The 13677-nt window shown below is 43.0% G+C and overlaps 1 protein-coding gene across 1 annotated transcript in view; it reads left to right on the forward strand.

The window, feature by feature from the left end:
• RIN3 (Ras and Rab interactor 3) overlaps positions 1 to 13251 on the forward strand; it is a gene marked incomplete at both ends in the record, with an annotated part of 66194 nt that extends 52943 nt beyond the window's left edge. Inside the window, 3 exons of the mRNA XM_082284442.1 lie at positions 7486 to 7617; positions 10915 to 11078; positions 12943 to 13251. Coding sequence (XP_082140568.1) covers positions 7486 to 7617; positions 10915 to 11078; positions 12943 to 13251 — 605 coding nt within the window. The remainder of the gene's footprint in view (positions 1 to 7485; positions 7618 to 10914; positions 11079 to 12942) is intronic.
• Between the last annotated feature and the right edge of the window lie 426 nt (positions 13252 to 13677).

Raw genomic sequence — 13677 nt, forward strand, 5'->3', positions numbered from 1 at the left:
AAACAGTTGTGTGAAGTTTGAGAATAAATTTGGTTTAGATCAAGGACTTGCAAGCCTCATTAAAACCCACACAGTCTCCTTCTGATGGTGGTGGTATGTTATGCATTACATCACACCTTAGCTAGCTCAGGGCTGGAATTTCTCTGTTGAAGGAAATACTGTTGTGTCATTTTATGTAACAGAAATGAGGGGTCAGGGAAATAATTCAAAAATCCCTACATGTTTAAAATATTGACATTAATGAAACCAGATGGTTTCATTGTGGTTTGCTATGCTAACCAAAGCACTGCATTTTGGCCCGCTCAGCTGTTTTCTCGTCCTGAGTACTACTGCCAGCAGGGTGTAGGCTGGCAGCTGATTTCACTCCTGTGCATCCAGTTCCCTCTCCCTTACACATCATCAGTGATGCTTATCAGGGCTTGGCCAGAAGAAAACTGGCCTGGAGTGATGGAAATGTACCCCAATTAATTCCGACCAGAAAAAGAGGCTAAGGGGAGAAGAATGCTGTATCTAACTCCTGGAAAACAGTGACCGTGGAGAGAAATTGAGTGAAATGCACTATAGACCCACTTAGAAGCAAAATGTGTGAAACCTCTTTCACAGAATGAGCTGATCCTAGATCATTGTAATTTTCCACTGGCAAAGACAAATTTTCAGCAACCTGAATTATTTTTCTGACAGGGAATTCCAGCTCGTGGCATGCAGAAGAGCATGCTGTGGGCTACTCAGAGCAGATTTTAGCAGGTAGGAATTTTCCTCCTGCTCTCTGCCCATCTCAAGAGCAACAGCACAGGGCCCCTTTTACTTTCAGCCAGCCATGAGGCAGAGCAGTGTTCTTCACACAGGAAGAGCAGAGGCCATGCTCAGCTTCCTGTGCAATAGCTTCTTCTCCTTTTAACTCCTTTTCCTCACTGCTGAACTAGAAAGTTCCCTCCTCTTCCAAGATCAGAGCAGATGGAATACAAAACTAATCATTCCCTCTGCTGCAGGACCAAAACCAGTCCACCTCTGTCAGAAAAATTACCTGTTCAATAACATGGAAACTACTGGCATGTGGCTTAAGTTGCAATTTGTCAGCTCAGGCCAGGTCTTTATTCGCTTTAGGCTGACCATAGGGTGAGTTGACCTAAGAATATGGCTTCATAAAGCGAAGTGCAAACACTACCTAATCAGGCACCTTTTTTTCAGACACATATGAAAATGCAAGGTTTGTAACATTCTGAGACCCATGTACAGCAGTCCAGGTTTGGCTAGGATGTCGCAAGAGGTACCAAGTTTTCTTTAAAACTAAGAACAGGCTTATTTAGGAACATCTGTACCTGTAGTAGTGCCCATCTTTGCACTGCTGAAAGAGTCATGAAACTTTGAAGTCTACCTTGATTGACTCCACGTATATCGACATTTTAAGAAAGGAGGAGTTCTTTGGTTTGATTACAATTCATACTACATGACAAAATCTGCCTGATAAATTGGCTGTGGTTGAAATCCCTGATACTTAAGACTAAGAACTGAATGGGTCAGATCCTCAACTGGTTTAAACTAGCATGTCTTCCTCAAGCTGAGGGCAATCAGCTTGTGTATCTGATTCATTGCAAGGAATTAGGAAGGCAAGTTCACAGGCTTTGTCATACACCGTTCTCTCAAGAGCCACTGAGTACAGCTCCATGATAGAGTTGAAGTAGGACTAATCTCTGGCTACATCTCGCTGTAGGTGGCCACAGAGGGGTATCGTGCCCAGCTTCTCATTACATTGTGGAGTCAGTCCATGGAGTCCAGATGATTCATCTGGCTACATATAGGTTTCTGCTTTAGGGTGAGATGACTCAAGGCAAGCTCCAATGACAATATTGATTAATTCATTACTGGCTATAATATAAATTAAGGGCTACTGGTTCAGATGCCCATATGGACTGTGTAGGTAGTGATATTAGTAAGTGAATTCTCACCAAAGGCACAATTATGATAGTATTGAGGTGTCTCACTGAGCTTTTCCAACTTCTATGCAAACTTAAATAACAAAAACATATGCCTCCAAGAATAAAACCTACAATCTGAAAATATGTAACCTGCCTGCTAAAAATACTAGGAATGGTTAGTAAGAATAAAATGGATTTTAAAAAATAGGAAAAAAAAAAGAGTTTGGAAACCCACCCCCCACAAAATGGCTGACAGTTTTTTTGGCACTAGAAAAATGAAGAGGCAGGAATCAAGCAACTCTTACACTTGGAAGGCATGCTGCAATATGCACAGGGACACCTGGGCACATAGCTAATTTATATAGAAACCCTGTAATGTTATGTAGGAAAAAACCCTTATTATGTATCTTTCAGAAATACCTTTACTCAGACAAAAGATTAAAGGTGTGTTGTGTGAAGTGAGTAGAATGAGAACCTCTGCTTTTGATGAAAAACACAAGTGACACCTGTAGAGTGAGCAACAATGCAAATCTGCAGTATGTGTGGTGTGTACTGGCAGTGGTGTGCCTGGGTCACCCAGCCTTGTGCTGCCTGGGAGCTGCCACTGTGGAAGAGAACTGATGGGAAAAAAAGCAGCAATAGGCATTGGTTTATGAAGAAAAACTGTGAGACAAACAGGCCAAATTTGGTCAGACCATGAGTGAGGAAGATCAGGAATGGAGAAGCTCTAACTTCAGGTTGGAAGTTTGAAAGATGGGCAGACTGCTTTCAAAGGAGATTCAAAAAGAATGGAGGTACAGTTTTCTTACTGCAACATTTCTAACTTGTGAACTACCTAAGATTATGAAGCTTCATTTTTGGACTATCTTTGAACTGCACAGGCAGCTGGAGTATATAGTTCAATACTATAGTTTGTACTAGTGATAGAATTGGCTAGGTGACCGAAACATCTGATTTAATAATTTCTATTGTGTAGTTTTACATGGCTAATGCGCTTAGCTTGGTTTTGGAAAAAGAGGATAAGATAGGACATATATTCCATTGGAATATTTCTCTTCCTTAAGTTTTAGAATGAAGTTTGTCACCCCTACAGAACGGAGCAACCAGATATTAGCTGCCCTCATGCTCTCCTATAAGTCTCTGCAGTTGACAAAAGCAAAGCCATGTGTCTTCAGTGGGATAGCTGGGCTTCTGGAAAGGAAACTGAGCTCCAATCCTTCAGCAGCCAATGTGGAACCCGTGTTAGAAGCTCCTAAAACTGTCAGAGCAATCCCATTACACTGCCTATTATCATAGATCACTTCTGAGAAGGAAAATTAAGCTATACATAACAGGTTAACTTTGATATCTTTTGGAAGAGGATATTTGTATTTAGGTTATTTTTAATGAAGAGTGATAGACTAGAGATTTTGGGTTTTCTGCCATCTAGTACAATTTCTACATTTGAATCAAAGAGCCAGTTCAAATTTTTCATGGGGAAAAAATTCATCTGATGTCTAAACCACACATTTTTGAAGTGGATTCATGCTGTCTGCATCTATTAACTTGCCTAATTCACTATATCACAAATTAAACCTTGCTGAAAGTAGTATGGGATAGATAATAGCAATATGCTAGTGTGTGGAAGGAAAGTCACAATCTTTTCTTATGATCTTGAACAAATTCCAGTTAACCTTTCTGCACCTCAGGTTTCCCAGCTACAAACTGAGGCTAAAATTCATATTTCATGGAGATCTGCTTCTAGACATCAAGCAAGCTAGTGTTTGTAAAATATTAGAGCAAGGTGCAGGGTATCACCCCTGTCTGCTGGTTTCCAGAATATATACAGAAAAATAAGGAATGCATGAATGTGTTAAAATAGGCTGTAATTTCTTTATGGAGGTTTGGGCAGAATTCCAGTTGCTTTAAGTCATGTATTTAATTAATACTCATCTATTCAAGTGCTGCATCCCAGCTAGGAGCTGACGTTGTATTTGCTTTGCTATAAACATAATAGGATGAATTTGTGGCAGAAGAGAAGGCTTATTTTAAGCTTCTTAGAGATATTTATGAAATAAATGTTTCCTGACCCTGCAGGGAAGAAGGGGAAATAAAGCAAGAAAGTCATATCTGGAGTAGGACACCACCACCTTGAATAGGCACTGAGAGCAGTGGCAGGGTCAGAGCTAGATTTGACTCTGCTGCAAAAATACCCCTCTGTGAGAGACCACAGATGGAGCAAGCCACACAGGTCTTGGAATTTGGCTCAGGCCCAGCTTGAAAGTAGAGCTGAGGAGGCAGTAGCCTGCCGAGAATACTCCTGCTGCAGCTCCTGGAAGGACACTGGTTAGTGCCCTGGTACCTTTCATGGCACAGGAAGCACATAGGTTATGCCATGCTGAAGCAATATCTCAGGTATCTTGGTTCACAGGCATTATTTCATCTATCTTTGTAGACTCCTGCTTCTGGTCATATTTGAGTTTCTGACAGCACCTATTATCCCCATGGGTGGACTGAGATACAGAGCACCTCAGGGCTATGCTTGGACTGATGGCTGTAAATGCCAAAGCTAGTCCCTGTTCCTGCAGGAGCCAGGAGAACAGGGGAGATTCAGAGTCATGCCCTCTCAGGCACTTTTCCTTGGCTCCATGTGCAACCAGTGGAGAGATGCTATTGCGATGCCTACAAGGTGCAATGTACCATGCCTGACCTGCCCTTGGCCACACTGGAGATTCGTGGCAATACATGGAGTCAGAGCTAGATTGTTGGTGATTAGTTTTGCTTTTCTCTTGTTGACACATTCTGCTCCTGCTGACTTCAGCTTTTGCTATGGATGTTGGTATTTAAAATTGGGTATCGTATAACCACAAGTGGATTAAAGCTGTGTCTAGTAATTTATGCAGGTTGTGAGCATACAGCATATGGAGCATGTGTTCTTTCCATTATTTCAGTCAGACATCCCTGCTCAGCCTTTATTACTCAAAAAGAAACTGTATATCAGATTTTCGTATTTAAGGCATATAAACAGCTGGGAGTCCAAAAATATTTCTGTGAAGTATTAAAGTTGAAAAAAGTTTATACCAAGGACTGGAGGGCAGAGCAGCTAAATCAGCTTATAGAAATGAGATAGCATGAAAAATAGTTGACTCCATGCCTGATTGTACGTATAACCACTTCTCAGACAACAAAAAAGAAACAGAGAGATTCTGTAGGCATTCTTAATAACTATCCTCTAACTTTCACTTCTGTTGACACCAGAAGTTGATGAATGGGGACATGGAATTGTTTAGTTCCAAGCTGCTGTTTCCACTCTTCATTAGTTGGTCAGTCTGTTCTCTGTTCATGATCTATTTTGGTGACATGTAAAAAAACACCAACCAACCAACCGACCAACCAACCAAGAAACCAACCAACAAACAAGCACCTCAGGGTTTTTTTCTCCAGAGAATAGGAATTTATATTGTGAAGTAGCAACTTTCTTGGGTGCCCTATCAGACATGACATGAATTAGTCATGGAAGAGTAGTAGGGGAAATTCTGCTTTTGGTGTTGCACTGAAAATCCCTTGGCCTTCAGGAAACTAGAATCATTCTATCCATGCCACTGGTCAGTAACTAACAGATCATAAAGAAGAAGTTTTTAATGAAGGGGAAAATGAGCCTAACAAATCTTTGGTATTTTGTATTCCTTTACACTAGTTTTATACAGAACTAACTCTGTTGGCCTCTGGTGTACTTGGAGCAAAAGGAGAATAGGGCTTTTTGCTGTGAAGTTTTTCTGTTACATTTTCATGTCTCAGTTTTGTCATCTTTTTTTTTTTTTTCCTGGAAAATATTAAACAGCTGTAATACTAAGCTTCTTGTATTAAGGTAATGTATATGACAGTAATGAATTGGACCCTTCGCAGAGCTAAGCCTTTCACAGAGACATAAGCCAAGGGAACAACAGACAAAAAAATGTCCATCCAGATGTTGACAGAACAATGAAGTCCATTTATAGTTTTGTTGAAGACCTAAGGCTGTGTCTTTTAACTAAAGGCAGCCATAACAAAGCAATCAGAATTGAAAGCGTTAATCCAGCTTTCATTAAATAAATTGTCTACGTTGTGGCGTGTGTGGGCTCTGTTAGAAACAGGCTGAATTACAGCCCTGATGATCTCTCATTCTCTAACACTTTGTTTTAACTGGATCAACTCTCTGTTCACTAGATGTATTACTGGGTTTATTTCAAAGCCACACTTTTTTTCTTTTTTAATCAGGGACTAAGCTCATGTTTATTTGAGGCTTCAGAAGAATATCTTTCTTTGCCAGTGGAGAATCTGCGTCAGCTAGGAATGACAAAAAAAGAAATGTGACTCATGGCAAATATTTGAAATAAGTCAGTGGGAACATTTGAGAAGTAGGAATGTATGCCCTACCATGGAAGGCCATGTGTGCTATGGGCCAAAAATGGCTAGACCATAATTTCACCAAAACTACATCAAGGGTAGCTGTGATTCCTTGAGGTGAGACAAGCAGTTCTCATGTGAGACACACATAGCCCATGAAATCAACATATCCAAGTGCACAGGTGAAAAAAAAACTCCCCACAGTCTGAGGAAAGACATTCAGAATGAAAGCAGATTAGGTTAAGAGGAATGATCAACTCTGAATGTTGAGAAGATAGGTCTGGTAAGGAACTTGCTATTGTGGGTTTTTCATGATGAATTTATGACATGTTGGTTGAAAGTGAAAGCATCTTTCAAATGAGAAAAGTTATCCTTGTGTTCTTTGTGGTTTATGCAGGGAAGCTTCAGTTTGGATTCTCTTTTAAGTAGTAATTTTTTGTAATGATGACTGTTAGCATGCATTTTTTTGTCCTCAGAGATCCCAAAGAGCTCTTACAGATTGCATATTAGATCACTTTGTTAACTTAGTTGATATGAATATGTTAAGCACAGGAAATATTGAGCAGCTGCTGCACACCAATTTCAAAAACTAGGTTTAAGTCCAATGTGAACATTTTTCTGTTTTCTTAGCTAGACACCATAGTTAGAAAGATGATTCCTCTTAGACCATAGCTCTTGGAAGACTGTTTTAATTAGGAATATGTACTGTGATGTTTTGCCTTCTGAAGGGACATAAACGCAGAAGTCCTCAGTCCTAAACCACTGTCTCAAATTCTATTTCCTGGTTTTTGATCCCACACATAGATTAAGCCTAAGAGAATAAATACTCCTAATGCATGTAGACAACTTCCCTACTGGAATTGCCAACCTGAACTGCAGTCTTGATGTCAGTATCAAATCAGAGGGACAAGCTGGAAGCCTTTGCACTCTTCAAAAATTGCCACTTGCCTGTGATAAAAAAGAAGTTAAATTTTTATTTCTCTGGTTACTTTATAAGATCCTATTTTGGGCTTGAAGCAAGTTTACTTACTTTTTAAATGATCTAACTTTCTGTTTTCAGTATTTTTTCTTTGCTTTTGAGCTTTAACTCAGATAATATAAGCTAAGGTCTACAAATGACTTGCTGTTTGAGAATTCGACACTGTTGTGTGGGAACATGGTTTTGTGGTGTTTTTGGGACCACACTGTGTTTCTCTTTGCTCAGGGAAGCACTATGGTGCAGATGACTTCCTCCCTGTGCTCATGTATGTGTTGGCCCGCAGCAACTTGACTGAAGTCCTTCTGAATGTGGAGTATATGATGGAGCTCATGGACCCTGCTCTGCAGCTAGGAGAAGGTAAGAGTACAGTGTTTGCTCATGGGATATTCACTTTGGAAATCATTATTTGTCTCATTTCAGTGTTTATGAAAGTGGGGCAGCAGGCCTCTGGCTAGATTTTATGGATAATGCTTTGGCCAATCTTTTCAAATCTGAAGCTCTAAAATTATTGCCAAACACTTTAACTCATTTTAGCAGTGTAGTGCCTTAAAAAACAAGCTAGAAAGGCAGGGACTCATCATAAATTATAACTGAGGTGCTGGATTAGCAAACTAAACAGAGACGTCTTCCTTGGCCCTAAGACTGAAGAGCTGGAAGGTCTTTGCTAAAATTAAACAGCTGCTACAAACAATTGTGCAGATACTTTTATTTATTCCAATGAGAAAAGAGCCTATTTCTCAAACTGCATTGTATGCCTGAGGCCATACATCATTCTCATGGTCACTCTACTCTTAAATTTGAGTGAAACCTGACAATGTTCTCTGACTGAGCACTATAGAGAGACAGAGAAAATAAAGTTAGGTTAGGGAGGAATACTGAGTTTGGAAGTGACTAAAGACCTCTGTTATTAGAGAGGTAAATGCCCCAAGGAACTGTGGGCCTCTAGTTTCTTAAATATAGCTTGAAAAGCACATGGTTCCCAAGTGACAATCACCAATTACACACTCTGAATTAGGAACACAGATCATTTATCACCAAGTAGTCACTAAGCAAATCAAATGGGGTCTGTTTTAGACTTTTCTTTGGTAAATACTGAGGTTCTAGAAAGGAGTTCTGGATGAACAACAGCAGACTAATTTTATTTATATTAGATGTAAGTCTGAAACTAAGCATGTCATGCCTGCACAGTGCAGAGTGGGACAGAAGTAAGTACTAATAGAATGATTAGTAGCAATACAGTACATTAGTAAGGTGTTTCTGCACAGGTTAGTTTTTCTGCTAAGAAGAATTCTTAGCAGAAAAAAATGTTAGCTGAAGCACAGAATTTTGTGGACACAACCAAGCTGCTTTTCGTGACTACACTGCACACGAACAGGTTCTTCACTTCAAAGGGGCACACTACCAGGCTGGTTACTGAAGTCATCTGGGTTGGGGAGATCAGGGTATCGAAAGCAAAGCCGGCTGGAAGTTCTCTTAGCTCAAAGATGCAAAGACTGTATGAAATGGGCACTCCAGTCAAAAGGGAAAATTTTGTGAGGGAGTTCCAAGTCAAACTGACTGAATATTCACATCAGAAAGGACACTGGGAGTAACTGCAGATACGAGAAATGGGAAAAAAAAGAACATCTCAGTGAAGACAGCTCTGAGATTGCGAAGTGTAGAACTGGCAAAAGTTAACTTGAGTAAGGCCTTTGAAAGTTGAATAGCAAAAGTGGATTCAAGTACAGAAATTAAAGGGAAAAAAGCAAAGCTGAAGTGAGAAAACTGTGAAATTGCATAGATCAATATACAAAATCACTTAAATTTTCCCTCCAAGTGAAAAATATACTTTGAATTTGTTTATAGCTATGGTGATGCTGACTGCTGGGGCAAGACAAGGACAGATTATAGGGAAAAACTGGGTGGAAATAAAACTGGAAGTGGGGAAAACACTTAATTCTTTAAAAAGTTGTAATGAATTTGTGTTGTGGGGGACTCAGAGATCTTCTTCCCTGGATTCTGAGGGAGGGGATACACCCCATCCTGGGTCCCATCACAGCTACCTCTGACTCAGCCAGAAGAGGAGAAATATTGAATGACAGGCAAAGGAGGGTATTAACTATATTTAAGATGAGAAAATTGGCACTTTTAGGCTTCTTAGTCTATTCTCAGCACCTCATTGTGGGAGACAGTAAAGGAAAATGAGTGTTTTGGGCACACAGCTTCATAACTGTAGGACACTCCTCATCGATCCACCAGAGTACAGCAAGTCAAATGGCAGTGTCTTGGTCTCTCGTCTCCTACACCAAACTTTAATGGTGCTCTAAAAATACTGCTCTTAAATCAAGTGCTATCTTTCCCTTCCTGAGGCAGCCAGCCACGCTGACCGTGGGCTCCCCAGCGCCTGAGGAGCCAGGGGAAGCCGCGGGCTGCCGCGAGGGTTGGGTGGTGTGTGAGGGCCATCTAGAGGCACTGCAATTGATGTGAAACTCCGTCAAAACAGGGCTCCCCGGGAAGCTGCTAGTTGTCCCCGTTTGCCAGGCACCGGGATGCGGGGCCCGGATCGGGGGGTGTCCCCGCCGGCCCGGGACGCTGCGCTGCTGCTCGGCAGCTCCGCGGCCTGACTCGGCCCGAGTCCGAGCCCCCCGCTTCTCAGCTGGGGGCGGAGCTGGGAAACGAGCTCTTGGATCGGGCCTGCCTCGGGCTGCCCTGCAACCAGAGCAGCATCTCTGTCCTTCTCGGGGCTCCCCTGCAACCAGAGCAGCATCTCTGTCCTTCTCGGGGCTGCCCTGCAACCAGAGCAGCATCTCTGTCCTTCTCGGGGCTCCCCTGCAACCAGAGCAGCATCTCTGTCCTTCTCGGGGCTCCCCTGCACCTCTGCGGATGAGGCCGGTTTTTATCATGGCCCCGCTGCCGCCCAGTGGCTGCAGCTGGTTATTTATTTCCCTCTGCAAGCAATGCCACATCAGCCAGGGAGGTTCTGAGGGAAAAGGGCTTTTGCCACTTTATACTGCTTCTCTGCTTCACCAAGATTTATCCCACAACTCTGAACAGTCCAGGAATTACAAGTGAACACCTGGTCTGCCTGTGTAGTCAATGGAGAATGAAGGGAACAGAGGGTGACTTGTTCCTGCAGGTCTGAGACAGTGTTGAGCCCACAGGTGACCCAGGGTCCAAATATTCGAGCAATGTAGCTGGAGTTAGGGGCTGGATCCAGGCCTTGTGCTTCTCATGCAGTACTCTACAATTGTTTCTATTTCCCTGCATTGTGGGGACTGCTCAGGACCCCAAGTTACAGACCTGTTGCATGGACCGTGTCGAACACTACAAAAAGATGGCCATGGCCCAAAGAATAAACATCTATGGCTTGGGCTTGTTTGTGAAAGCAGCTTTTGTAGCTCTTTCCTTTCAGCCTGGGCTCCCTTGCAGGAACAGCCTCAGCAGTGTGAGCAGCAATACTGATTTGGAGCAGTAGCCAGAAGGGGCTAGAGGACACTAGTCATTAGGTGTCCTTCATTTGGTTAACATCAGTGACCCCTGCACTCCCTCCAGCGAGGCACAGGCAGTTCAAGGGTCAGACAGCTGCCCCTCTGTGGGCATCAGCAGGCAGGGCGGGAGTGGGACTGAATGGCCCATGGAGGTGTGATGTTTATACAAGACTTTCACCTTTTGCAGGCTCCTATTATTTAACCACCACCTATGGGGTCCTGGAGCATATCAAGAACTATGACAAAATCACTGTCACACGGCAGCTGAGCGTGGAGGTTCAGGACTCCATCCACCGCTGGGAGCGACGGAGAACGCTGAACAAGGCCCGGGCTTCCCGCTCGTCAGTGCAGGTAGGTGGCATATTCTAGGGAAAAAGCCTGCATGCTTTCTCTATACTTAGAAATGTTTAATATGGTAATTATTTTAAAACAAAATTAATAGAAATCACTAATAAAAAAAGACTACATCTGGAGCAAGATTTCTAGATCTTAAAAAACTCCACCACATTTGAAATATATACTACTTATGAAATACATTTTAAAATCTTGAAGTATCCCCCCTAATGTAGTTTTAAATATGACTGCGGAGTGATTTTGTTGTTCATTCTCAAAGGAAGTGTGCTAGGAGCCTTTGCATGTGGGAGCTGTGGTGGGGACTCAGGAGCGCCTCTTATCCATCTCCCTTAATGCCTGGGGAAATCACGGGCTAAACTGAGATGTGAGCAAGTTACGCAGGGCTGCTTCTAGATGACGTAAAGCTGTAGGAGGATCTGAGACATCCCAAGAGCCAGTCAGTCAAGCATCTTCCAGAGCCTGTCCAGTAGGAGGAAAGATCCATCAAGGTCTGGCTAGTTTTGAAGCCCATGCTGTGCATGGCCTGGCAGAGATCTCCCCGTGCACCGGTGGGAGAGGGTCCCAGGACGGATGGGTGTCGGGGCCCCCAGCCGCGGTGAGAGGCTGGGTGCAGGATGCCCCACCAGCCACAGGGAGGCAGAAAGGCCACGTCTCAGGTTCTGTAGCGCCTTCACAGAGCAGAACTGAAAATTGTGCATGCCGAGGGGAAAGCCAGGGGAAAGTCTCCTGCGGTGGAGAGTAGTCCATGTAGCCGTGTGAAAGCATGGAGTTGAACAGATATCCCCTATTGCAGTCAAACCAGTCCCTGATGATCTCAGAAACTATGAATGGTGGTTGAGATACCGCAAATATCCATCCAGTCCTGAGTGCTGCTTTGGTACAGCTCATAGAAGTACCTAGCATGGAGCATAATAGCTGAGCAAGCAAATGACACATATCACCAGAAGATTCCCACCACCTCCAACAACTGAAAGGCCATTTTCCATCCCTTTGAATGAGGGGTAGTATCAGAGACATGAAAGCCCATTCTGGCAGATCTAAACAGCTTGCTGATATGCTCAGCAGGTCTCTGCCCATCCTTCTGCCTGCCTTGATCAACTGCAGTGACCCTCCTTAAATGCAGTTTGGAAGCCCTTAGTCCACACATTTGGAAATTTCACTTCTGCTGGGGAACCTCATTATTTTCTGAACAAAATGGTTGGGATTTGTTTGGATGTTCACAGATGCAAATTAAACACACAGGTTCCACTGAGACCAAAAGCTCTCTAGATTCTGTTCCTTACGTGTTTGGCAAGATGAAAGTTGTCACAACAGTTGTTACTGCCTGAAACAGGATACAAGTAAATCAGCTTTCTCAGCATAACTTCTGCTATTTCCTTACTGATGGAAGGAAGTTCAGAGGACACGCTCTCAAGGTGCTGTTTGGTGAAGTTGCAAGGTCACCACACTGCCAGCCCTATCCTCGCTCTGGGAAACAGGAGGTTTTCAGGCCAGACCTCTGACATTTGTGGTCTGTTATTCTTGTCTGTCACTTCTTTGCAGACCCTTTCTTCAGGAGCTGTAAAAAGATGGGAGAATGAACCATTTCAGATCATTCTCTAAGGATATTCAGTAAAATCAGAGAAAAGTGCTTTAACTCCAGTGTCTTTATGGTGCTGATCATTTGGTAAAGTGCTTGTTTAAGTATGTGCTGATTCAGAGCCTGTCAGAGGGAAGAATGGAGAGAATAACTAGGATATTGGAGAATGACTGGAGGATATTTGGGAGCTCTAGGCAGCTAGAGCTTTGTGACTGAATTTTACCTCCTTCAGTCCTAGGTTACTGTGCTAACTGCAAAGTCTCTCCTCATGTTTCTCTTCAGGACTTCATTTGTATCTCCTTTCTGGAAATCAGTGGTCAATCAAGGACACTTGCTTCCCGTCACGACACCACAGCTGAGCAGCTGAGCCAGCAGTGTGCTGAGAAGTTTGAAGTGTCCCAGCCCAAGGACTATGGACTCTTTGTTTATGTTGATGACCAGTGGCTGCAGCTGGACAAAGGTGCCCTTCCTCATCATATCAAAGCCTCCCTGCTGAAGAGCGAAACCAAGAAAGATTTCCATTTTATTTATAAACCAGTAGACCATAAAACCCCACCAGTTCCAATTGTCAAAGAGTCAGACTTTTCTTAAGGGCTGTGCTGCTTTTTTTCTGTCTTTGCTGTCATCCTGGAAGAGCTGGATAATTTACCTTGTGAGATCCTCTGGTGTCTGCAGACCTCAGAAGTTCTCTGGAGTGTAGCCTTCAACACAGGGCAGATGGGCTAATCGTAGATGGTGTCTGAACACACGGCATTTCTTGACAGAGGTCATTTGCAGAAGTAAAAGGAGCATTCAGGAGAACATTCATCCTCTGGAAAACTTGAAGTATCAAGCCTCAGAACCTCTCAGTTGCAACCAGCCGACACTGCAGAATATAAATGAACAGTAGAGAAAATCCAGAGATCTTGCAAAAAGGTAGACATTTACTTTACAGTAAATGATGGCAGGTGTGAATCACATCTGTGCACAGGGCCTTTGAAAGGTCTGCACACCTCAATCTGTTTGGAGGTAAGGCTG

Source organism: Coloeus monedula, assembly GCF_965178545.1.
Source record: "Coloeus monedula genome assembly, chromosome: 6".
Classification (NCBI taxonomy): Eukaryota; Metazoa; Chordata; class Aves; order Passeriformes; family Corvidae; genus Coloeus; species Coloeus monedula.